At 44.3% G+C, this 24,909-nt stretch overlaps 1 protein-coding gene across 1 annotated transcript in view; it reads left to right on the top strand.

Annotated features, from left to right (window-relative positions):
* Window positions 1-24,480, top strand: part of cnksr3 (cnksr family member 3) — a 28,204-nt gene extending 3,724 nt beyond the window's left edge. The window contains exons 2-13 of the mRNA XM_026151633.1: window positions 10,808-10,971; window positions 14,364-14,566; window positions 15,458-15,545; window positions 18,902-18,943; window positions 19,763-19,882; window positions 20,038-20,097; window positions 20,659-20,727; window positions 20,822-20,968; window positions 22,227-22,351; window positions 22,705-22,886; window positions 22,989-23,075; window positions 23,294-24,480. Of these exons, the coding sequence (XP_026007418.1) occupies window positions 10,808-10,971; window positions 14,364-14,566; window positions 15,458-15,545; window positions 18,902-18,943; window positions 19,763-19,882; window positions 20,038-20,097; window positions 20,659-20,727; window positions 20,822-20,968; window positions 22,227-22,351; window positions 22,705-22,886; window positions 22,989-23,075; window positions 23,294-23,583 (1,577 nt within the window). The 3' untranslated portion in view covers window positions 23,584-24,480. The remainder of the gene's footprint in view (window positions 1-10,807; window positions 10,972-14,363; window positions 14,567-15,457; window positions 15,546-18,901; window positions 18,944-19,762; window positions 19,883-20,037; window positions 20,098-20,658; window positions 20,728-20,821; window positions 20,969-22,226; window positions 22,352-22,704; window positions 22,887-22,988; window positions 23,076-23,293) is intronic.
* Window positions 24,481-24,909: the final 429 nt, after the last annotated feature.

Below are 24,909 nucleotides of genomic sequence, written 5' to 3'. Positions count from 1 at the left end.
TCATGATCCTTATCTGACTGAAACAGAGTTCCTATATGGGAGCAAGAACAGACATTGTCCAGACACCTCACCCTTATTAAGGCATCCTTTACCCCTGTTTTAGTGCCGGCTCTATCAGGAAAGTAGAGTCTATGTTTGGATAGCCACCACAAGCATCATTAATCCATTTTTAGCAAGCCTTACACTGGAGCAACTGTGTGTATATGCATCAGGAGAACAAGTGTCAGATTAATCCAAACATATTCTGTAAGCTGCAGAAATCTGTCTGCTCCGTCTAACGACCTCACTCAGAAAAGGAAGTAACAGGATGGGATGATGTATTCAAGTGAAACTGTTTAATTCCCGTAAAGTCCAGCCTTTGTTTTTTAACACTTTCTGCATCTTTAAGTTTAACCTGTTGAGTTCTAGTGATGCGCGCATAACAATGTTTCTTTAGAAAAGAGTTTAGGGGAAGTGCTGTAAGAGGATTCCCCCTGGGGAGAGGTTACTCAAAGGCACTGCTGTGGTTTTGTTGCTGTCATGGCCTCTGTGGCCTTTTTGTCACATGAATCCCAGCCTGACAGCATCAGGAGCTCCAACATGGGGGGACACAGTCAGCGTCGGGGTTTTTCACACTCTGATTTGGTCTGAATAAAAGGCAGCTGCATAAATAAAACCTTAAAAATGACTTTCCTCCGCAGCTTCACCAACAGCCGGCACATTGTGTTTACACGGTATACTTTCTTGCGTATGGCGCTTTATAGGTCAAATGATTGTTATCAGCACACTGATATCAGTTTGCATTTGCATGTAGAGCACATTATAACTAATTCTCACAATGTCAGCAGAGAGGAGCCCGAGTTTGATCCCACGTCCAAGCTAACCCAAAGCTACACCAGTTTGCTTTTCATTCAAATCTAAAATGTGCATTGCAAATCTCCCTGATGAGCTCAGCTTAGTCGGACCTGCAAGCCGTTTGGCCTCAGTCTGCCCTAAGAGCATTGGCCTGTGAAGTGCCATGCTTAAGTCACGGGACTGAAAGCAACAACCTGAGGTGACACAGCAGGCCAGTGTGTATTTAGGCGTCACATGTTGACCGACCTCTCGTGCAGGGATGTGAAATGCTCCCGTGCACTCGCTGGTATGTGTCACGATTGTTCCCGGTGATGTCTGTAAATGCTACCGGACCTGTGTGCGCTGGTGCAGGAGGGAAAAGGAAGTGTGTGCCTGGGTTGATATTGTTATCAAAGCACCGCTAATGCATTTATGCTCAAATAAACTCCGAACATGAGAGGAATGTAAGTGCTGTGATTTTTTTTTTTTTTTTTTTTTTCCCTCTCCCTCCTGCTAAACCAAACCAGTGGCTCTGTGAATGAGCAGTCCAAACAGGTCACACATGTCCTTTGTTGCATTTGGGGCCACCAGTTGCTTTTAACGGATTTAAAAATGCCACAGCCTGTCAGGTCGGTCCCCCTCGCTGACCAAATACACACAAAGCTCTTTCATCCTGCCACCTGCTTACACTCTAATGGAGTGTAATGTCATTATGATTATAAAGTGATCTGTAGTTTTATGAACTGTCGCCTACTTTGGGGTTTAGCCGGGCACTTGGGCGAGCGCCAGATCTGTGCATGTTCAGACTAGTCCTCCGTGGAGGCTGAATTCCTGTCTAGCTGTTCCCACAGGATAAAATTGTCATTCCTGTGGGAAATACATTCTTGTGACTAAGCTTTAATTTGCTTACTATCTTTTTTCTGATCCACTGTTGTTTATATATGCACAACAGAGGTGCTAGTATCACCACGCACATTTTTTTAGGTCTCCGTGCTCGTGTTTGTGTTTTCACTCGCCTGTGATGGTTTTTTTTTAATTTGTCAGCTCTCATTCACTGGTTACGCAAGAGAGCGGCGATAGATGAGGCAGCATTAATGGGCCAGTCTGTGTTTTTAAAGCATTAATGAGCCCCACTATCTGCGTGGCTTCATGGGCTCTGAATGGGTTGATGAACAAAAGGTTCCTCGAAAAACACAAAGTCTTTGTGTTTGTTTATTCGTAATTTTCAGGTCAGATTTCTATTGTTCTATTAAGAAAAGCTCATAATCAGGTGACAAACCTCTGTTTTTGTTTTATTGTGGCTGAAAGTCTCCTCAGGAGTCTTCAAAACATTCCACAAACACATGCTAGTGAAGTCACTTGACGCTGCACATTTTCCCCAGGCTTCCCTATCCCAGAATGGGGGGAAAAACAACTATTTTTGTCACCCAACAGTCATCATACTTCTAACTCATCCTCTTGTGTCCAGTCCACATACTGAACTAACCATTGTTTTTTGTCTGAGACACAAACTCGGAGCGTTGTACAAAAGATTTTAGAGCAAATGTTGGTTCGACTGTTTGGACAGGGAGTGGCGGCTCCTCTTTGAGAGATTTGTGGACCCGAAGAAACAATCAGGGGAGATTCTGTTGATCCTCCCTTTTGTTTCCAGTGGTGCAGCCTACCTGGGAAAACTCTGTCACGTGACCTTCCTCTCTGTTTGTATATGACAACCTATTCCAGCTGTTTCCAGTCAACAGCACATTTATTATTTGTAGGAACAACTCTTTCTGTGAGGAAGATGCACGGCAGGTGCTGGCAAGACTCGAAACAAAGCTCACCGGTTAAGTAGCGTGTGAGTGTGTGTGTGAGTGTGTGTAAGCTATCATTTATTTCATACAGCAAGAAAACAGAATGTAGGGACAGCAAAGCCAGGACAGCACAGATCACATGCTGTGTGTTCGTGCGTCACGGGTGCCCTGTCCTGGCCTGTGGGTGACACACTGTCATTCAGTGCTATCTTTTCATTGAAGATGACTCACCCTCCCTCTCCCTCACCCCTTGCAGCAGGAAGAACAGGATCAGCTGCCCACTGCCTGTAGGCTGCCTAGTGATGTCTTGCGTTGCATAATTTGTTGAAGTTCTCCTTTCTGTCATAAAGAGAATATTAGTCACGATTAATCCTTTATTCTTAATTGATTTATGGGAAAGCCGATCGCTTCTAGTCATGCTTATGTTTCTGTTTCTATTTAAAACGTGTGCCTGCCTGTAACGTCAGACAGACAAATGATGCTCTCGGTCTTTTCGTGTCCTCTTCCACTGACCTGGCCATGAGCCAGGTTTCTCCCTCCCTCAAAACCCTCCCAAATCTCCCACCCTCCACTGTCGCCGACCTCTTCCCACTTCCCCTGTCACTATAGTAACCTTAACTTTATTTACAGCCTCGGCCAGTCTGGTTGTGGCTGAGGGGGCTGACCACCAGCAGCACTTTGCACTGCCGCAGTAAAACGCTGTGCTGTGGAGGGTTGTGGACCTCCAGCTTGTCGGGGCCAGAGATGAACCTCCTGTCGGCTTAGATCGAGTAAACGCTCAGCTTGGCTTTGCAGCAAAGTCGATCTTTTTACTGCTTTGCCCTGTGATAGAGTTATGTCAATTAGCAGGTTCTTATCCAAAGATGCTTTCGTCGATCCAAAATTAGGATTGGACTCCATTCAACCACATGAGCCACTGGAGCAATATGAAGATATCTTTAGTTTAATTAAAGGCCTCTTTCTGTCTGTCTGTCTGTTTCAGAAAGCATTGTCATGCAACAGAACAGCACAATGGATGCAAAGTTAAATTTGTCTCTGCTAGAAAATATGCCCACATGCAGCGTCAGGAGGACGTCTAGCACAGTATTCCCATGGCAAACTAAATCAGTGGGACTCATTTCCTCCCCCAAACATGGCTCATCTTTATTGTGGTTTCCATAGGCAGCTATTATGGCGCTGGTAAATTGGTCTGTAATCAGCATGGAGGGCCACCCTGGTCATACACCGTACATGTAATGGGAAAACACTAAACCGAGTTCCCTGTTTTTTGCCTGTGTCTTAGTGCATTTGGCTTTGAAGCCGTGTTTCAGGCCTGCTCTGGATGCAGTGTTTTAAAAGTGTTCATTTACAGCTTCTGTCTCTGACATTTGTTCCCTCACGTTTGCCTCTTTCTCTCCATCACTGTCTCTTTGCAGAACACAACAGTCTTTAATTATAGATTTTTTCTTGGGACAGTGATGCTTAGGTTGTAACAAAGTGAGTGTTTTTGAAGTCGCGTTGACACGAAAACAGCGCTTCACGGAGTGAGCGTCCTCGTTTCTGTCTGATTGATCACCTGCTGCGATCAAAACTACAACACTCCGCTCTTAAATGATAAAATCGGCAATTGTGTTGTGACTTTAAAGCTTTGTGACTATGTTTTGATGTTTGTCAACAGGTTAAGCACAACAATATGAGCCTTGGTGGGGCCAGGAAGACGAAATATTGTGGTGGGCGGAGAGGCAGGAACAGGAGAGAGGTGGGGGCGGCTTGAGATATTTCTGAGGTCTTTGTTGCTTTCTTTAGAACGTGTTTATCCTGCGGTAACGAGCTGCAGCGTGGCCAGGCGGCCGACTGGAGAGCGATGGGTATTTATGTTGGCCTGAGAGGTTATTGCTCCAACTCCTTCGCTTACCTGCGTAAACTATTACCTCGTATCTTTTTCTCAAGAGACAAGCAGTTTATCTGCTTTTATAAGCCTGATGAACCTTCTGCCATGCACCCATATTTATTTATTGATTGATTTTGCACCCTTGTTCATTAGCATAGCTCCAAAAGAAATCACCCAGGACAGAAACGCATGTAGCTGATTACTCACAGGAACAAGACGCAGATTTTGTTGCTCCAAATGGTTTTTGTTGCAAACCCAGCAAACAAACAGCAGACTGGGCCAAAACGGATCCCAGCATGAGGACAGGCAGACGGATATGAACACGTTTTCCATGTACGGTGGAGTTACAGTCAGATCGTTTCTTACAAAGCAAGAAAATATTTATGAGATTATTGCAACGACAAAAAAATGAAACGCATGAGTCTGTGGCACAGCCACACGACGTCTTTTCCACGCACACAGACCTGAGCCTTATTAGAATGATAGAAAACTCTTTCCTGATTTATCATCTACTACATTCTGTCTCATGTGTTGCATGATGAATTTAAGGTATCTGGGCTGACGCAGTCCGGTGTCCTCATTCTAAACCTGTGACGTGAGCAGTTTGGTGTGCAGCCCGTTACTTCTGCAGGATAAGAAATGAGCTCTAGAACCAGCGTTTTGTTCATTAATCAATAAAAAGGTCACATAAAATGATTCCTGAACACAAATTTGATCTTCCTAGAAAGTCTCGTGACTTACAAACAACTGCAAAAGTGCATCTAGCAAACATTTGATTAGCTAACTTTTCTGACACGAGCACGATTAAAGATGTCTTGCATGCACTGAAAATTAAAACAGTGTAATACAGCTGAAACACACTGCAATAATACAGGATAGCTTATTGACTCAGAAAGTTGTTGAACACAAGAATGGAGACTTCCATGTTGCTGCCTGTCCTACATGTTCATAATAATGACTGATGGGAAAAATCCACCAATCAGTGACTGCTTACTGTCCTTTCTTAATCACTTAAATATTGCAGAGTAAATCACCAACAGATAATGAACCTGGCCATTCACAGATAGCCAGTCTATTCATCCAATTGCCTGAGCTTAATCGGAATAATCAGGATTAACTGGATAGTCCCCGTCACTTCTCAAAGCTTCAGATCTAAGATGTCTAATCTAATCTAAACCCAAAAATGATGTTCAGCGCAGGTGCAGGTGTAGCTCACTCAAACTGCCCAAGAATCCCTAATATTACCTGCATATAGGCCTACTGTATGCAGCTGTTAGAGGTTCCACGTGTGGCGTTGAGTAACCGTATACAAGGAAGGAATTTTTAGGTTTAAACTCGGTGACCCAGTCAGTTTCAGAGTCTTATCCCACGCCTCTAAATTGGGCAACAAGTGTTTTTGTTGCTGCAGGTTTACAAAGACTCTCGTACTCATGCGCCCGCAGCAGTGTGCTTATCTCTTTGCCCTGTTTCTTGTTCTCTTCTGTCTTCTGATGTCATTGTGACCAGAAGTCATCACATAACAGCCCGACCAAAAATACCTCTCCAAACCTCCTCTTCTCCTCCGCCCAGACCTCCATCACCTCCAGACCTTAGTCGATATTAACTGAGCTGTCCAACATCCTCCTTCCCTTCCAGCTCATTCAACCTTAGAAATCTAAAAAGGTAGCAGTCACGTGACTCGGTCTGCTGTGCTAGAGGTGAGGATTAACTGAACCTAAGGGGGCTGGCACTCGTGCTCGCTGAATGCGCTTCAGCCACGACAGCCCCCTGAACTCTGACCCTTCAGCTCTCATCAGTCATCGTCCATCACCCGGTAAGAGACAGGGCTGCTTTTGTCTTCTGTGGAGGGGCCAGCCTCAGCTGCTTTTCTCCCTTACGAAGCACACTTGGGACATGTAGCTGCCAGTTTGTAGTTGTCTGTCTTTAAGATTAGGGTACATAAAGTGAAACACTCTGTTAGCTGGAGGAAGTGATGATAAGATTAAAGCATGGATTATACCGGCTTGTATAATCCATGCTATCAGAAGATAGGAAATCCCAGGAATGAATTAGCCTGTGAGGTTGTAGCACTGAAGGAAAACGTGCATCTAATATATATTCAGATTAATATTATTATTTATATTAATATTAACATTTTGTACTGTCTGCAGAAGAAGAGACAACAGGCGCAATAGAGACGGAGATCATTGTGTAACTTCTATCCCCAGCTCCCAGTGTGTGTACAGGCTTTGTTGTTGTCCTGTGAAGTCATGCATTACAGGATAGCTTAGCTGTGTAGTCGAGAGGAGCTTTTTCTTTCTTTTTAATTACTGCACGGCCTGGTCCTGCCAGAGACCATTGTGCCAAAGCGCTGCAAGTTCCCACAATGGAGCTGCTCTGCAGAGAACAATGAATCAAATTCCTGACCGTTCCCCACAGGTTCAGAGGCCCGGCTGACAAATAAAGACAGCGGAGTTACAGTGGCTTAGCTATTCTACACCCAGTAGCTTTCCCAGTGGCCACCCCTGTGGGGATACTGGTGTGTGTGTGTGTGTGTGTGTGTGTGTGTGTGTGTGTGTGTGTGTGTGTGTGTGTGTGTGTGTGTGTGTGTGTGTGTGTGTGTGTGTGTGTGTGTGTGTTACATGGTGGCAAGTGCTCCCACTGGGAGCACAGGGAGGGGTTGAAAGATGGGGGAGGGAGATTGTTTGTTTCTTTCTGTTGGGGGAGAAAGACTGCGTGCTCTTTTACTAATGTAATCAAACCCCTGAGAACGAAAAGTTGGCAACCAAAAGCTGCACTGAAGAGCATTATGGATCTGAACTGATCTGTTTTTTTTTTTCCTTGGGACAAAGATGTGAACTTGTTTCAGAAATCCTGTTCAATCCTGTTTGCTGTTGTTTAATGTTGTTCATCACAAATACAGAGTCCTGGGCTCTTTTGTGCTTTAGACAAAAAAACAGCCAATTGTTGAGATTAGGATAAGAATAAACTAACCTTTTGCAAAAGGATGTGCTCTGTTTATATTGCCAGAACTGTGTGCTTACACAGGCTTTAAGTAGGCTGCAGAGCTTAAAGGCCACTAGGCGGGTCTAGTTCCATTTATGTTGTCCAGATTGTCCAGCTCTTGTCCTGCTGTCCTGAAGGTTTATCCATTGTACTGCTAAACCTTTGCTGCTAACCTGTTTGGCACATAATCACTGTTTACCGAAACAGTGTGTGGTGGTGAGACCCCACATTGAACAGCAGGTGCCACATTAGGCACAGCCAGATCCCCTAACCTCTAACCTCTAACCCTGGCATTTGTCAGTCATCTTCTGCACTGTCAGTGATTACAGTCTGTCTTCTCCATTCTTCCTTTTTAAACTCTTTGTGACACTGGTACTCTCACACCTTCTCTCTGATTGTTCCCGGATGAACAGAATCAACTTTTTGGGATTTCCTTACCTGGATGATCGAGCCTCTGTGGGCTGGGAATGAAGCACTTATTTGCAGACTCAGGATGAAGGAGTTCTTAGTGCTGCGAGATTTTGGTTCAGATTTTGAAATGTGAGAACTTTGACAAGCAAACTCAGTTTACTTTTAGAAAAGTGAGATTTATTATTTCACAGCTTAAGCTAAAGTATTCAGAATGCTAAGTTAGCCTGCAAAATGCATTTACACTGATATGAAGTGGAAAACAGCAGATTGTCACATCTCACACTGGACAACTTTGAGCTAAAGAATGATGAAGCACGAACCAGCTGTCAAAATGCACACAGTAATTTAGACTTTTTGATGATGTAAATAGAAGGAGGTAAGTGATTGTCTGGTGTTTTGGTGCTTTGCTTCCCGGTTTACATGCACTCGCTCTGGTTTGAGGACATTTGCCAAGCGGTTCTCAGAGTCCATAAACCTCCACAGCATTTCATCCTGTGCAGGCTTTTCAAAAGCATTCACACACTCCTCCCCTCTGCTTCCCCCTTTACTCAATTCACAATAACGTGACACTCTAGCTCTTTTACTGGTTTCTCTGCCCTTTAATGAAAATTGATAGTCTCGCACACACATACACACGCCCTAACAGCCATTGATTGAGGCACAATAAATGTTTTATAAGCCTCACTGTTTTTATTTTTTAAGTGTCAGAGGGGGGAAATGTCCCCTTTCTGTATTTAGCACAAATAAAAACATTTTAAACCTAAGCCAGAACATCACGGAGTGATTTTCCTAATGCCTACAGCTCTAACTTCTAGGAAAATTCTTGCCAAAGAATGAAAGTGAAAACAAGCTAAAGGAGAGGATAGCCCCTCATCAGTTAGTCAATCAATTAATTCCAGAGTGTTTTCTGATATCTACTCTGTGTTTTTCAAACAGTTAAGATCCTGCAATTGGAGCCCCTTCAACTCTTTTTGTAGCCTAAACCACAACTTTCCCTTGTTGGTGGAAGGACGGTGGCACCATTCCACAGGAAATGCCTTTTTAACACAGCAGGAAAGGGAGACTTTGCCCCGTCCAGACCCACGACTTTGTTTTCATCTAATCGCATTAAGTGACTGGCCCTGTGTTTGTGCTTGGCTTGTGTTCATGTCAGTGTGGGCTCAGGCCAGTGCTCACCCCCTTTCCTACAATGCGAAGTGGATTCCCTCGCAGAACACCGGCCAGTCGAGGGTTAAGCCTAAAAATTCTCTGAAAGTCTTGCCTAAGATTAGCATGCCGAGGAATGAGAAAAATGTAATGAGCCTAACTGGACCTGACTTGTATGGAGGCTAATGGTTAACGAGTCGTGATGGATTTTCTCTGTGATTCAGTGGAGACGACTTGAGCTCTCACACATGGATTATATTTTCTGAAGGATTAAAATTGCTGTCAGAGGGAACTTTGATACCATAATGAGGTTTTAATGTGTCTGAAAGGTGCTCTTTTATAGGCATGTGAACAGAAAGATTCGCTCTAAAGTCGAATGCTACCATGAAACATGCAACAGGTGTTAAAGAGTTTGACATAACTTTAAAAAAAAACATCATGAGAAGTGATTATAAAAATGTCCTGAGGTCTCCTGACAGTATTTAGCTCATGGGAACTCTGTGGCTGCAGAGCTCGCTGAGTCACCTGACGACAGTCGTCTGATTGGTGGCTGGAACTTTTTAAACTGAGCCCTGCCCACAACACCAAAATGGTTTAATTTCAGTCTGAGTCCATAACTCTGAAAATATGTTTTATGTCTTTTTTAAACTGTTGTGCTTGTATTCATGCTTTAATGCGTTTTAATGCAGAATGCATGCTACAAGTATTTGCATGCAATTCAGTATTGTTTGGTCAGGAGTGACTGTCACATGCACACCTTTGTCTTTGCTTTATGCAAACTCTCGGCAACAGGTGCACGAACTGAGCCCCACAGGGACATAAACATATGAGGTGCCATTTAAAGACAAAAGCAACCACAGAATAAACCCACAGGACTTCACTCATACCTCTACGTTTGATAAGGACCCATCTGCAGATGTCGCACGTGGCCAGGCTAAAATTGTCAAGTCGCTTTTGAACTTGGATGCCCCACTTAAAATATATCACCTAATCATGCACCACGCTAAGTAATGTCAGTTGTGCTTCGTGCATGTGCTGAGGTCTGAAAGAGTGGGAGAGTCTTGCAGCTGACGGGTCTTTCAGAGGGAATCGGGGCGCAGGGCCATGTAGCTGCAGCTGCCGCCTCTGTGTACGCTCTTTGATGGCGAGAGGCGATGGCGTTTACTTCCACACCCACAGCTACACACACTCACAAAATACACAAAGGCTCATTTTCTCCTCTGTTGTTTGAACTTTACTTTCTGGTCCCCTGAGGGGTGCATTGCATGCATAGGGAGGGCATGTTTTGTGCATTTGTTTATTATAATGCACAGCTTTGAAATCATATGCAGTGTGAGAGGAGGCTGTGTGAGCTGCATCCTTGTAAGTTCAGTGACTGTAGCAGTTGGTGTCACAGTCCAAGTCATTTGTTAGTGGAGTTTGGAATAGAAGCAAGGGGACACCCATGATGCGGACGCACTTATTGCAAACACCCACACCCACATAGACCTAACATGCATACACACAAATACAGCCACCCATTGTTTAACCAGTCTAACAGACTGAGCGCTCTCAACCGTTACTCTGTTTATGGTTTGTTTATCTAGCAAAGATAGCCATCCCACCTGCTCCTTATCTGGACAGTGCACACGCACACTTGGAACGTGCTAAAAAACCTGACATCACCTGATTTTTGTGGTTTTGTTTTGCATGGTGACAAAAAGGTTTGTGAATGACATCAACATACTTTGGTAAGATTATCCTCATTTGCTGTTTTTTTTTTTTTCCCTTTTCCTTCTTGTGTGTGTTGTAGGTTTGGATGACAGCTTGCAGCAGTACGTTAGCAACTTTGAGCGGGAGAAGATCAGTGGCGAGCAGCTGCTGAAGATCACACATCAGGACCTGGAAGAGCTCGGCGTTGCCAGGATTGGCCACCAGGAGCTGGTGCTGGAGGCTGTCGACCTGCTATGCGCTCTGGTCAGTAGATCTGTTTCTGGTTGAATCTATGTGAGGATTTTATAGGCTGTACCTCAGGAAGGCTCTGTTGGTCCCTGACCCTCCCCCCTCGCTCTCATTCACTAAAAACTCAACTGGTAGTTTCTGGTCTGGCAGCTAAAGGAACTAGCGATGCAGAAGAGCTCATCGTTTCCCACACATCTCAGCAGGGTGTGGACGCATCGCGACACATGAAGCAGCCTGAGGACACTGGAGAAGAGCAGGTCACAGGTGTCACAGCTGTGTGGCAGTTTGTAGATGTGGGAGATAACAGAAGCTGATCCTAATGGGCAACATGTAGCTAGCAGTGGCAGTTAGATGTGTTTGACAGATAAAATAAGAAGCTCCTCCTCCTTTCTCGCTATATGTGCACCAAATACATATGTACTTAAGCTGTTTGTTCATCAGTCTCAAAGGAAATGAAAAGTTGGTTTCGTGCTTACTCCTGCAATCATCTTCACTCCTAATTCCATGCTGAATCTCTCCCGGTTCAGTATCAAAATCCCATGTTTGGCTCCTCTTGCTCACTTTGAGTCACGCTGATCTGCTGTCCATCACCACAGATCCCAGAACAGCTTCCAGCTAAAATGTGTCTGCCTGAGACCTGCAGGCGAGTAAAGAGTGATGAAACCTTCCGCGCTCCAGCTGAAAGAGAAACAGGTTCTCCAGCAGATGGGATCGATTTGGAGTTTTATCACTTCCTGTGCCATAAAAGTCCAAGCTTGTGGTCCCCGCGTTTTGATCAGTGTCAGCATTTCTGTGCGCTCTTAAAACACTTTACATTAATCATTTGTGGCATGGTTATTTTTGCTCAAAGCTATTTAAATGTTAAATCTTCTACTGCATGAGGCGGAATGGAAAATTGTGGGTAGAATAGATTTGGAGCTACTTTTACTTTTTTTTTTTTTTTTTTCTTAGCGCACAAAAGCCACATTTGAGTTCTCGTGCATTCTTAATAAAGCAAGTGTACGTGCGCTTAGCTTGGATCTTATTATCGTTCCTTAGCTTCTTTGCATTGGAATAGAGTCACATGAACTGAGCTATTAATATACACAATCTACAGGAAGGACGCTGAAGTATCTAATCTCATGTCCTACCTGTCTATTTATCAGTTTAATTGTGAGTGATATGCAAAATATGTTAATCTCTTCCCTTTGACACAGTTTTTGACAGTTTTTCCATCAATGCACGATAAGCTCCTGCCTCCTATCAGTGCTCTACCTGTAGTCACCGCACTGAACAGATGGAAGCATTCAGCACGTATTCATTGGGGTTTTTTTTATTGGATTTATTTATCATAAAATTTGCACCATGTGTTGCACTATCCCAGTAACCAGGCCCAGATTTGGATTCATCCCTGGAATCTTTTGCATTGACAAAGTGGAATCTCAAGTGCTTTTGCTCTAAGATTTACGGTAAAACATGCTGCCAGTTTGTGCTTTGGTAGTTGGTGCACTGTCCTTAACCTTTCACCCCTGATTGAAGCCTTGAAGTATAATGTTTTTTGTCCGTTTGGGGTTTCCCTATTAAGAAGCGGGCCTCAACCTTCCACTGGGCTCATGGGAGGAAGTGAGGCCCCCGATTCAATTAGCTTTTACTCAAGGTCACTGCTACTCACAGGAACGCAGCCCAGCAGCACCCGAAACCCCCACACACTCTCACACTTTCTCCCCTTTTTTTTTTTTTTTTTTAAATTTACTGGGAGGTCAGACACTTCCTGTTGACGTAGAGGCCCTTTGCTGCAAGGCTTTGCTCTCGCTTTTTAAATGTTTATGCATGTGTGCACATCTTTGTCTCGTTAATAGTTACAAACTTAAATCATGATGAAAGATGAGCTAACATACAGCGCTGCAAACCTTTAGGAAGCATTCGTACTCGTCCTCCATCCGTGCAAAGGAGATCAAGACCAAACTGCTGTCTAGAGACAAAGAAAGAACACATCAATTCATTTTACTGGTCTTCTCACGAGCCTTGATGCTTTCTGCAGAGTCGGTGCTGAAAGTCAACACTTCTATCATCACATAAGCATTAGCTGCAGCCATTGAACACGGCTTCATCATGGGCCTGCTGCAAATGTTTGTACTATTGCTTAAAGATATGTCCTTTATAGTCAAGTCTGAGGGGAGGAAGCACCGTGTTGTGATAACCGTTCTTGATTTCTCCTGAGGAGCCTAAAGTCAGCGAATAACGTCTTCAAAGAGCCCCAGAAAGGCCTTACTTCAAAAATAAAATCTGCCATCTTGGTTTTTGTTTAGCTTGGTGTGGTGAAAAAGGACACTGCAAGAATGTAAATTTGACTTGAAATGTTGTGAGGATGAAAAATGGGTTGAGTGAAAACGCAGATTTTGCTCAGACGTGGTTTTTAGCTCAGCGGACATCTGTGGGCCAGTCAGAGCCGCTGCGACGGTGTGATTAGCCTGCTAATGAAAAAGCCACGCTGCCTTGGTGCTAAAGTTACACCGAATGAGAATAAAACCACCAAGTGACTTTTCTCTCTTTTTTTCACATATTCCTTGATCATGTTTGCATTTCCTTAATGGTGTTTCAACAAACCATTTCATGCCAAGTGTGGCGTGAATAATGCTGCCTTCAGCTACTGTTTGACTAGTCTGATTATTCCAGTGTGTCCCCGGAGACTAAAACTGGTCAAATATATGTTTTTGAGCCCATGTTGGCGAGGGGCGGTGGAATAAAAGGAGACGCTAACCACTTGCAGATCTCGTTTGTTGGTTGCCAAACACGTGCCGTGTTACTCCTTGCAAAGCATATTTAGCTCCTGGCATGTCACTCAGAGTGCAGCGTTTGCTGGCAGCGATGCAACATCCTGTAAGCTGATATTTACCAGGACAAGAGCCAGGCTGCCCTTCCACTGCGTACATATGGAAAAAACACATTATTCCAATTTCTCAGCTGCAAGAATGCAAAAGTTTAAACACTGCCGACTCTGATAAAAGGTGAATTCTGTTGCTGCCCAGGTTTCCTGCAGCAGCTCACTTCACAGCTGGTTTATAGTGTACTCCCTGATCTTTGAGACCGGCATACATTCCTCTTCTAAATAAGAGGAATGTATGCAGGAAACAGCTTAGACTTAGGAATGAAAACTTCACACCGCTTGATAAGAATCAGGTGATGGCACAAGTACTCACACCCCAGAACAAATCTAGAGCTGGGTGGGAGTGATGTCTTGTTCACGATGTTCACAGACAAGTGAACTCAAAGCATATCTGTCAAATCAATGATTACAGCCTTTCAGTGGACGGGACACAACTTGTTTTGACAGGGTGGGACCATAAGCCTCGCAGGTAGACTATGTAGAAGGATTGATGATGAGTGTGCTCTTAAACCGTTCTGTTATGTTTAATTTGCTGTTTCAGAACTACGGAGTGGAGTCAGATAACTTGAAGAATCTGGTAGTGAGGATGAGAGCTGCCACCAACAGTCTGCACATGGCCACGGCCGACCGCAGGAAAAGCCCCGCCTACGATGGAAGCGCCTCGCGAAAGCCACCTAACGATTTTCTTACCTCCGTGGTGGAGCTGATCGGTGCTGCAAAGAGCCTCCTGGCGTGGCTCGACAGGTAACACTTTGTCACGGCCTTAATGAGAGGCGGAAGTGTCACGTTCGATCACACTAGTTTGAAATAAAGATGCAATTTGATATTCAAAAAACGAGTCTGTTTATGATCAGACATAAGAGTTCGTTTTCAGCATTATAAAGACCTTTTGCATGTCAGCTTATCGTTATATCCAGCTGGCAGAGTGTCCTGTGCGCTCCTGTTGACCTGCTCCAAAACACATTACGCCATAAAAGCCGAGCATATTAAGCAGGTTGCCAGGATTAAGTGTTAGCTGGCTCAAATTAAGCTTCTCCTTTTTATGACAGGCTTGGCTAAAGTGGTGCATTGATGTCATTGTTTAAATGGTTGTTGTGATGCTGAAGTGCAAGCAGAGCCAAAGAAAATTTATGGTTCAGGTTTGTAGGTCATTAGGCTTCTCTGACTCTAATAATAATGTATTTGTACAGCACATTAGCTCAGCAAACAAGTCTTTGCACATTTGGTATTAGATCTGTTTCTGGTCAGACGGCAGTTTAATGATTTTGCATCAAGTTTCTTGTTTATTAACAATAAAATATATAGAGACGTATTTCTGGCACACAAATAAAGTAATCCTTATTTTTTTGTGCTACTGGCCAGTAAGTGCTATTTGTTTCAAGATTTGTAATATAGTCAGACATATTCCAAGGACTACAAACTGGTTTTTGAAGCACATGTTTCAGATAGAGTGAGGTGAGAAAAAGACAGAAAAGTACAAGCTGGCACCAGAATGGTTGCATACTTGAGAAACGAGTAACAAGCCTGTCGGTGGCCAAACACAGCAATCTGAGCGAGTACAATAAACTTGAGCTCATCTCTGCAGTCCATCGCTTGTTTCCAATGTTCTCTCTTTCCTCCTTTGTCTGCTCGCAGGACGCCTCTTACAGGGATCAGTGACTTCACAGCCACCAAGAACAAGATCATTCAGCTGTGCCTGGAGCTCACCACCACAGTTCAGCAGGTCTGCATGCTAGTTAGTTCAGCAGAAACACACACACACACAATAGCTTTTTTCCACTGAGCACATACCAGCTCAGGGGCACAGATGTGTAGGAGAAGAGTGTTATGGGAAATGTGGTCTGGCAGCCATGACATGAGCCTGAAGCCAGCAGTCTGAGCACATTATTGCAAATGCTGCTGTTTTTCTTGGGATCTTTTCCTCCACGTGCTGGCTAATGAGGAGACCCCCTCGGTGTGGGGACGTTTAATGGTAAATGTTGCTTTTGTGCTTCCAGTTTCATAAAACCCACTAGCGCTCTTTTAGAGGTGGCTGCCAACATTCCCCGGGCTGCTGTACTCCTTCGGGCCATGTGGTTCCTGTTTTTGCTTCTCCAAGATGCTCCCAGTGGGAGACCAAACCGTCTGGAAGCATTTCCTGTGTGTAGGTTTAGTGGAAGGATTGAGGAGGTGGTCCTTCAGACTGCTGGAAAGATGGCTAACAGATAGCGCAGAGCACCGGCAACCACCCTTTTATATTTCTGCAGAGGGTTGCTCTTGAATTGCATCAGTATAGTTATTCCTGCTTCTGCCAGTTTCATGAAACCAGTAGTGGTTGCTCATGCATATGGGGAAGACTTTATTTGACTGGGTTTTCTTTCCTATCAATTCATCCGCTTGTCTTTTATCCCTCAAGGGTTATCCCGATAAGAAACTCATTTTACGCTGCCAGCAAAAGTGGCTCCTGAGAGTGCAGGTGTCATTTTTTTCAGAGGGTTATTGCATCAAAATAAATTCCTTTCCCAGAGTGCCTATTTCCTCGCCAGAGTCTGGGATTTCAGCGCCTCTGGTGATTTACTGTGGGTGTATCGGTCATGGTCATCCAGGAGGAGTGGGGGTATCCATTTCTCACACTGCCATGTGAAGTGGAGAGGTTATGGTGGAGAATAAACTTCTGATAGGTGCTGAAAGGTTCTTGCAAGGCTTGAGAGATTAGCTTCCTCTCGCAGCTGGAGAGACATGCCGTTCGACTTGCTAGTTTTAAGCCAGCTCGCAGCAGCTGATGAGGATGGGCGATTTCCAACTAATCCCATGATCGAGTTTATAAAAAAGCACACAGGCTCAGAGAAATCCTCGTTTCATTTCCGATTTGTCTGAATCGTTTGGATTCCTTGTTTCTTTAGAGCAAGTGGGCTAGCATGGAAAGCACTGGTTAATAAAATGAGTTGCACAGGAGTCTGCCAGGGTGATTAGTTTTATGATGGGGGAGGACGGCGTGAGGTTTGCCCAGAAATCGGGGCTTTTGAGATCGCACTTTATGTGTTCTGCCTGAATGAAGCCTGTGTTTGCACACACAATGGGACAAGGCCATAAAACACTGGATGCATCGTCCTTCTTGGCTAACCCGTCAGCGTGGAGGTCACTCTCTGTCAAAGTATGCATTTTTCATCAATCCCGCGTGTCTTTAGTTTACGCTTCCCGCTGGATGACGAAGGAAGTTCAACTCTCTGCAAACGATAAAGTCCATCGTTGTCATCACGTGAGAAGCCCAGGTGTGACATGCTGCAGTCCGTGGCCTTGGTTTCCTGCAGGTGTGAAGTCAGTCCAGGCTCGGCACCGTGCCAGCGCTCCACTCTCAGCCACCTCACTGCCCGACCATGCAAATCTTCTCTGGTGGCTGATCAAAGGCCCAGAGAGCTGCACCCAGAGAGTCATCTGATCCACACTGGTTGTGAGATCAAGTCCATAATGTCAGGGATCAGTACACCCAGGGAATTGTCCTCAGCCGCAGTGCTTTCTTTCTCATCTCGCCCTCGTCTATTGTGACTACTTTGGTCCTGACAAAGATGTGGGATTACTTTGGAAGCACAAACAGTTCTCAGAAATGAGAAATAAAGCCAGGAGTCTAAGTCTATGATATCGTTTTCTCATAATCTGATACTATGGAGAAGTTCTGTAAATGTTAAAGCTTGATGGGAGTCGTGCCAGCTGATAATGACATGCTGTTTTGTTTCACGACCTCTAAACGTTGAAATATGTATTTTTAGTTCATCCTTCTTGGCTCAGTTAAGAGAGCAGCGATCCAAACATGTCTGTAAAAGAAATATGCAGCTGTTTGTTTATGGAAGAGCAGCTAAATTCTTGCTGAAACCGCCATATATTCCTGGCTGGAATTAGATTGTTTGGAAACATGATTTTTTTGGGGACCAATATATGTCACAGGAAATGTATTATAATTGCATTTATTCCTACCTCGTGTTTATACTGTTTTTTCATTTTCCTCCCCAAAGTAAGGGAAACATGGCAGCCGCATGTATGAACCTTCACCGAATGAGTTTCATCCTTCAAACAGACGGTAAAACGCAGATCGAAGGGAATATTTAGGGAGCACTGCATGCATTCTGCTTTGATGCGAAGCCATCGCTCACGGCCACAGACGGTCGCGCAAATCTCGTTAGTGCAAACAAGCCAATGGTTTTGAAAACAAACGCCCCGCTTTATCCCAGTGGAATGTGCAAGCTATGGAAATATGGAAAAACATGGCTGACCCCCCTATTTGCTGTCTGTACAATGCATTTACAAAGAGCAACAGAGCTGGCTTTGTGCACATCACAACAGTTTTCCTTTATTTTCCATCCACAGGTTTGTAGCTTGTGAGCGTTCTGGGGGAACGAGCCTCACACTGATACCTTTGTGCTCTGTGGTTTTGACAGAAGCATGTCACCTGTGATTTGTTGGATGCTATCCCTCGGGGGGTTACTCTAGACTGACCCCCCCCCCCCCCCTTCTTTCCCCGCCAGCGACACAGTTGTCAGTGGGGCTGTTGCCACAGCTGTGTCCTGTCTAGCTGACACTTGGAGAGGGCCAGTGGACAGTTTCCCAGCTGACTGGGCTGACTGGGTGAAGGAGCTGCTGATAAAATCTGCAAAGATCACAGCTTTGTCTTCAGAGGACCTCCCCTCCTCCACTAGCCCACCCAGTCGCAACGAAGAAAGCGGCCGTGCGTCCAAATATTTGCTCTCTGCCAGCAGACTATTTGGAAGAGGGTTTTCTGAGCACGATGACATGTTTTCCCGACTGTTTCTCACCATGTCATCTGCGCATAGTTACTGTATGACTGTTCTTATGGTATTTTCATTCCAGTATAAGTAAACTGAACCACAAAGGGTGTTATGTAATTAAAGCATCCACATAATTTAAGCAAAGCGGTCATTTAAAGCTAAAAGCTGTTTATTTGTGGCTTTTTTCATTTTTCTCAGTTCTATATGTAGGATTCTGATTATATCCCATTTACCCAAACCCTGCTTCATGCTTTTGCTTTTTCGCTCTCGAGCCATCGACTAACTTCTTCCTCTTCCCTGTTTCTATTCTCTGCAACAGGACTGCAGTGTTTATGAGATGGAAGAAAGGATCCTGGAAGTTGTGAGTACTCTGCATCTCTTTGCAAACAAAGAACTGACCTGGAAGTTCCAGTATTGTGGGGAATGGGCCTTTAAGTCTTTTTAATTGGGCATTGTGTCAGACTTGCTTTCAGCAGCAAGGTCAGATTTTTGAGTGAATAGAGCAGGCGGGTGTACAAGAAGACCAGAGGAGGAGGTGGGTCTATTATGGCCCTGCCATCAATCAGTGTTTCCTGTTGTTGACACTCTCCAGACTCTGTGGGCTAACACTGGGCTTCCTCTACCATTTTCTATCTTTCTTTGAAATTCATATTACAGACGTCTTTGTTTAAAAGCTTTTTTCTTCACTTTTCTTTCATTGCTCCTCTTTGTCACCAGCTTTTTTTTCTATTCTTTATTTGGCACGAGTCCGATTTATTTTTATTTCTTGCCTTTATACTCCTCAAGATCAACTCTACATAAAGTATATACGATAAAACCCTCTAATGATGAGAAATTATAGTATTTGCCATTAACCAAGAAAGGAACATAGAAGAGGTGTGTTTAAAGGACTGATTTCAGTCCTATGCGTTGAGGTCGCTCCACTTAAAAGCACACTAATGACCCCTCGCAGAGCATTAAACCTCACAGTAGTGAGGTTAATGTCAGGCACACAGGTCTTTGCATATAGTATGAATAGGAGGAATGTAACCTAACTGCCAGTTCTAACCTGTAAAACACACAATAACTTGATCTTTGGATGATTAAGTGCAGCACTTGTGATCACAGTGAGAGGTTTATTAAAGTCTTGTGCTTATTATTTTGACCACTGAGGCATTTTGTTTGGCGTTCTCTTCTGCAGTCAAAGATTTTGAACACCATCTGTGATCAGACCGTGAGAACCACCTCTGACCCCCTGATGAGCCAGTCGGCTTGTTTGGAAGAAGTCCAGTTGACCAACATCAATCCAGGCGAGGGTCTGGTGAGGAATGATTCTTGAACATTTTTTTGTTTTCCTCTTTTTTTTGAACCTCGAACTTGTGGTCGGCTTCTTGGGTTGTCTGTCTGGGAATGTATTCGATGTGTGAACTGGTAATACGCTGTTATCCACCATTTTTCTTTTCTTTTTAAACCCAGGGAATGTACATCAAGTCTACTTATGATGGGTTGCATGTCATCACTGGAACCACAGAACATGTAAGTAGGACAGGAGCCAATTTTATCCAGTTTCAGTGCTGAAATTCATTCATTCGCTGCCAGTACTCTTAAACAAGCTTTTGTAAGTTTCATCCTCCTCCTCTTCATCCTCCTCTCTGAGGGCACCCTGAGTAACATCATGTGAGGGAGTTCAGAGCTGCTCATGTGCAAAGGGGATAGTTTCTTTCTGCACTCCACACAAACAAGTTTTACCTTTTCACCACACTTACACACTCAGTCAGTGACTAACACACGTGCATCACAGCCACCGTTGGATCCTCACGCCTCCAGTCCCCACTCCTGAATCACAACCTGAATCATCGTTTATAATGACCAGTTTATCTCGTTTGGCATCTTCGTGACATGAAAAACAATTCTGCTGATAGTCACACACACTGAGAGGCTTTTTCCTCACGATTCTGATCTTTGAGTGTCCATCTGGTGCAGAAATCAGCCACGAGTGGTACCAGAGCGCCGCCCAGTTTCCACAGCATTTTGAGAATAGTTCAATAAAAGCGGTCTATCTGGTTTTGACCTTGGCTGTTTATGTATTATGTTTAGTCGCCCGCAGACCTGACGAGGAAGATCCACGCTGGGGACGAGGTGATCCAGGTCAACCATCAGACTGTGGTAAGAATCCCAGATTGTGTGGGAAGTTAAATACATACTGGAAATCTTTAATCAAAAGCATGAGCATCATGTGCATTCGCTTCCTGTTAACCAGGTGGGCTGGCAGCTAAAAAACCTGGTTTTTAAACTGAGGGAGGACCCTAAAGGTGTGGTTCTACTCCTGAAGAAGAGGCCCACGGGCACAACAGGTTTCACCCCTGCCCCACTGAAGAACATGCGCTGGAAGCCCCCAGTACCTCAGGTACATGCACACATGCATGCACGCTTCCTTTCATCATTGTCTCGTCTAATCATTGTCAAACAATTACCAGCTTTTTAGGGAGTTGGTTCCAAAGCAGCAAGTCCAGACAGGGCCACCCTGAAAGAGTGCTGCTGGCTCAAGTGAATATAGCATTCAGCTTTTCTTGCACAACAAAAGAGGCAAACAAAGTCCCAAGATGTTATTCAGTCTATGAGATAAAGCTTCCGAGCTTTAGTGTTTCAGAATGGTTAGTTTATTAGACGGCCCAACGTCATGGTTTAAAGCAAACAACAGACACACAATCATTTGTTTGTGTTAAAGAAAGCTTAAAGGGAAATGGGATAAATATCGAGCCTGTGAGGGAATGTGTGAGCTGATTCATAATCAAATGAACACATTACGCTAAATTAGGTGAGTCCCCACTGACAGAGGGGGAGGCTGCAAGCCTGTCATAAACGTAGATACCAAGACTGAAGCTCTGGCACCACGTCATCGTGTGCGCAGCCTCTTTTATAGCCGGAGAAGACAGGATGAGATTATATCAGTTAGGAGTGAGTTCCTCAAATCAACGAAAGAGGCTCTGTGCACAAAGGTGACCAATGTCTACACATCCACCAGCATCTTCTTTTAACACGGAGCCAGGCCCATCGGAGCCAGGCCCATCAGAGCCAGGCCCATCAGAGCCAGGCGTCTCAGTTTATTTGCGATAGCAAGGCTCCGAAGACCCAAACAGAGACAAATCATACGGTGTGACTCGAGAATGAATGACACTGGTTTTGTAATAGTATATAATTTGTACTATTTGAGCTATTTGGAGAAGCGCAGAGAGCAGTGTTTCACGAGATCCCCAGTCGGATGTTTAGTTTGCCATATATCACATTTACAATGCTGTATCAGCAGATGTGTAATTTTTCCCTGATGAGAATAGCAGAGTAACACTCAAGGACGATGTTGGGGAAACATAACTGTGGTAAGTGTCTCAGGCTATTTTGGACTACACTCAGAAGCTTTCCATGCCTCAAACAAGAAGGCCCGACATACAGGAACTTAAATGTCTCACCACATCTGGGAAACTCCTCCCGTTAGCCAGCAAGTCAGATTAAGTCTTAATTTAAGGCTGAGGAAAAAAAACTATTAGCCGAAACAGTAATAAGCAGAAACACAAACTGATCTGTACATGCAGTCAGATAAGGTGGAATGAGAAGACTTTATTCTCCAGATTAGATCAGGCACTCACGCTTGTGTTGTATTCTTTCAGAATAATTCGTCCCTCGTTAGAACCCAGTCTCCTTCCAGTTCAGCTAATGGATCAACCAAAAAGGAGAAGCCGGCTATCCTGGACTTGTACATCCCGCCTCCTCCTCTAATGCCGTACACGCCGCGGTAAGCCATCCTGTTTCATGTGCACCGATTATTAATTTACTGGAAACTTCAGCTCTAAAAGTAGTAAAGTACTAAAACAAGAAGGCTGGAGGCCACCTGCTCCCCCCGCTGTGAGGGATTCAGACACCCCCAGTCAACCTTTGCTACAGCCTAACTCAGAGCTTTAAAGCTGATGAATAATGAGTGTGGTCCCGGCTCGTGATCACTTTACCTCGCACCCCCTCCTGCTGCACTTTCTCTTCTGCTGGTCTTCAGCCCACTCAGCTCCCACCCGTCCGTACACTACGACTGTTTTATCCTCCACCACCTCATGCTGTGGAGATAAGTTAATGAACATTTGTTCCTCCGTCCAGAGAGGCGAGAACAGACGCCTTCTCCAGCATCAGTAAAAGACCAAAGGGCTCTGAGTCACCTAACTCCTTCCTGGACAAGGAGAGCAGAGGACACTGCACCGATTTTGACAAGCAAAGCGCCGGCTGTCCCATCGAAGCAAAGGTGGTCCAGCCCAGAATGAGGGAGCATAAACCCTCGCGTGGTCAGTACTTTCTCATCGCAGTGGTTTAGAAATATTCCTCTGACAGAAACTCAGAAAATGTGTTTTCAGAACAATTAACAAGCCTGAAACTTTTGTCTACAGGTAAGCCCCGGCCGCTGTCCATGCCTGCAGACACCTGTCTGTCAGTGGTTGATCCTTACGCAAAGCCCTGGGCGCAGGGAAGGAAAGGTGTGTGCAACTTATCATTTAAATTTATTGACTCACAATTGGATGCAGCCTCAAGTGGCCACTAGTGGAACTACACTTTATCGCACATCATTATTTTTTCAGCCCATTAAGTTGCTGCTTAGTTAATTTCAATAAGAAAACAAGTCAAATATTTAAAAAAGATTTGCAAAGCATTTTTAGAGACTTTAGAATAACCTGTCATTGTGTCTTTGCTTTAGGTGAGGATCTCCTGTACAGATACCTGAGTAACGAGAGGATCCCCACCATTGCTGAGGAGGTCCCCTCGGTGTCTCCACCCTACAGGCCTGCAGGGGAACGGCATCTCATCCGAGTGGACCACATCCGGGGCAGCCGCTACTACTCCAACTCAGACCTCCACAACAGTGCCACCATCCCCTACCAGGAAGACACGAAAAAGGCTCCGGTAGCTCCCGTCTCCAAGCGCACGACGGCAGAGCGCTCACTACTGGTCAGTTGGATCACGCGGCTTAAGCTATTGACTCACTGATGATGCGCTTCCTGTCCGGGGCTTCCTGTTCCTGTCTTGTCTTCCTCAGTGCCTTTGACATTTAACGTCCTCGGGCTTTCTCACACTCCTCTCTCCCATACCTCCCTGGTGTTACTACTACTACCAACTACAACTGCTACTCCTCAACCAAACCTGCTTTTGTAGTACTCACTACATTAAGTCATCGCTCCTTTAACACAACCCTCATCTCTGACACAAGCCTCAGCATCAAGAGGACACAGTTGTGTTCAGATTTAGGCTTTTTTGGGCCTCGTTTGCTGTACATGGACATCTCTGTACATATCATGTAATGTTTCGGCTAAGATGTTCTTCACGTCGCTTATTTAATACACTGAAGCTCTCGACCAGTTCGGTTCTCTGTTTATTTGCTTTTCATTTGCATAAATAAGTTATTAAAAAAGAACAAGTTAGACAAGCAGCACATGTCTGTTAGCGAGGCTGTTTTTCTTGTCATGTTGCTTTTTTTCTTTTTTTTAAACAAATTCATTTTTGTGATTCCTTACATTAACTTCTGCCAATGGTTGCCTCTTGTAAAGCTATGCATACGATTTTTACTGTCACTTTAGTGGAAAAATGCTGCATTGGTTGTTAAAGGTGTTTATCTTGTCACTAGCAAACATTTGTGCATGATTTAAGGCTATGCACTCAACTCAGTAAACCTTTATAACCTGTGTTTCAGCTCAAGCACCCATCTAAAGGGCCTCTATATACAGCTGGTTGACAGTAAACTGGTCTTTTATGCCAGTGTTTTTGAACAGTGGCAGAATGACGGCATTATTTAAGAAGCCACAGGGAATGAGTGTCTGTTGTTGCTTTATCTGCCTTTTGTAAGATTTGAATAGCGATTTATTAAAAACTGCAGTTTATTTCAGTCAATTTTTGTATTGTCTTTATTTTACTGGTGCGTGTGGAGTGGCTGCTAAACGTCTCACTGTAATATGCATCTTCTCCTGCAACCCTGCTGAGCTCCGTTCAGCCTCAGTTTATACACTTTAAATGGCATGTTTGGTTGTAAAAAAAAAAAAAAAAAATATATATATATATATATATATATATATATATATATATATATATATATATATAAATTTCCACGCCAGGACCAAACTGTAGAGCCAGCTGTCTTTCTAACCTGCTTTGACCTTTGAGGTGAACCTGGCCTCAGTGCAACAGGATAGCTAACGTGAAGTTACCTTTTGTTGGTGTCAGATGGCGATGGTTATGTAACCACTTCCCTCTTTGAACTTTTGATTCCAGCTGGGGAGCCATATGGTCAAAGCAGGTTTTTCCACTGGGGCATCTCTTTTC

Source organism: Astatotilapia calliptera, chromosome 19 (assembly GCF_900246225.1).
Source record: "Astatotilapia calliptera chromosome 19, fAstCal1.2, whole genome shotgun sequence".
Taxonomy (NCBI): Eukaryota; Metazoa; Chordata; class Actinopteri; order Cichliformes; family Cichlidae; genus Astatotilapia; species Astatotilapia calliptera.
Note: the sequence above shows the minus strand (reverse complement) of the source record. Positions and strands in the feature narration are given on the sequence as shown.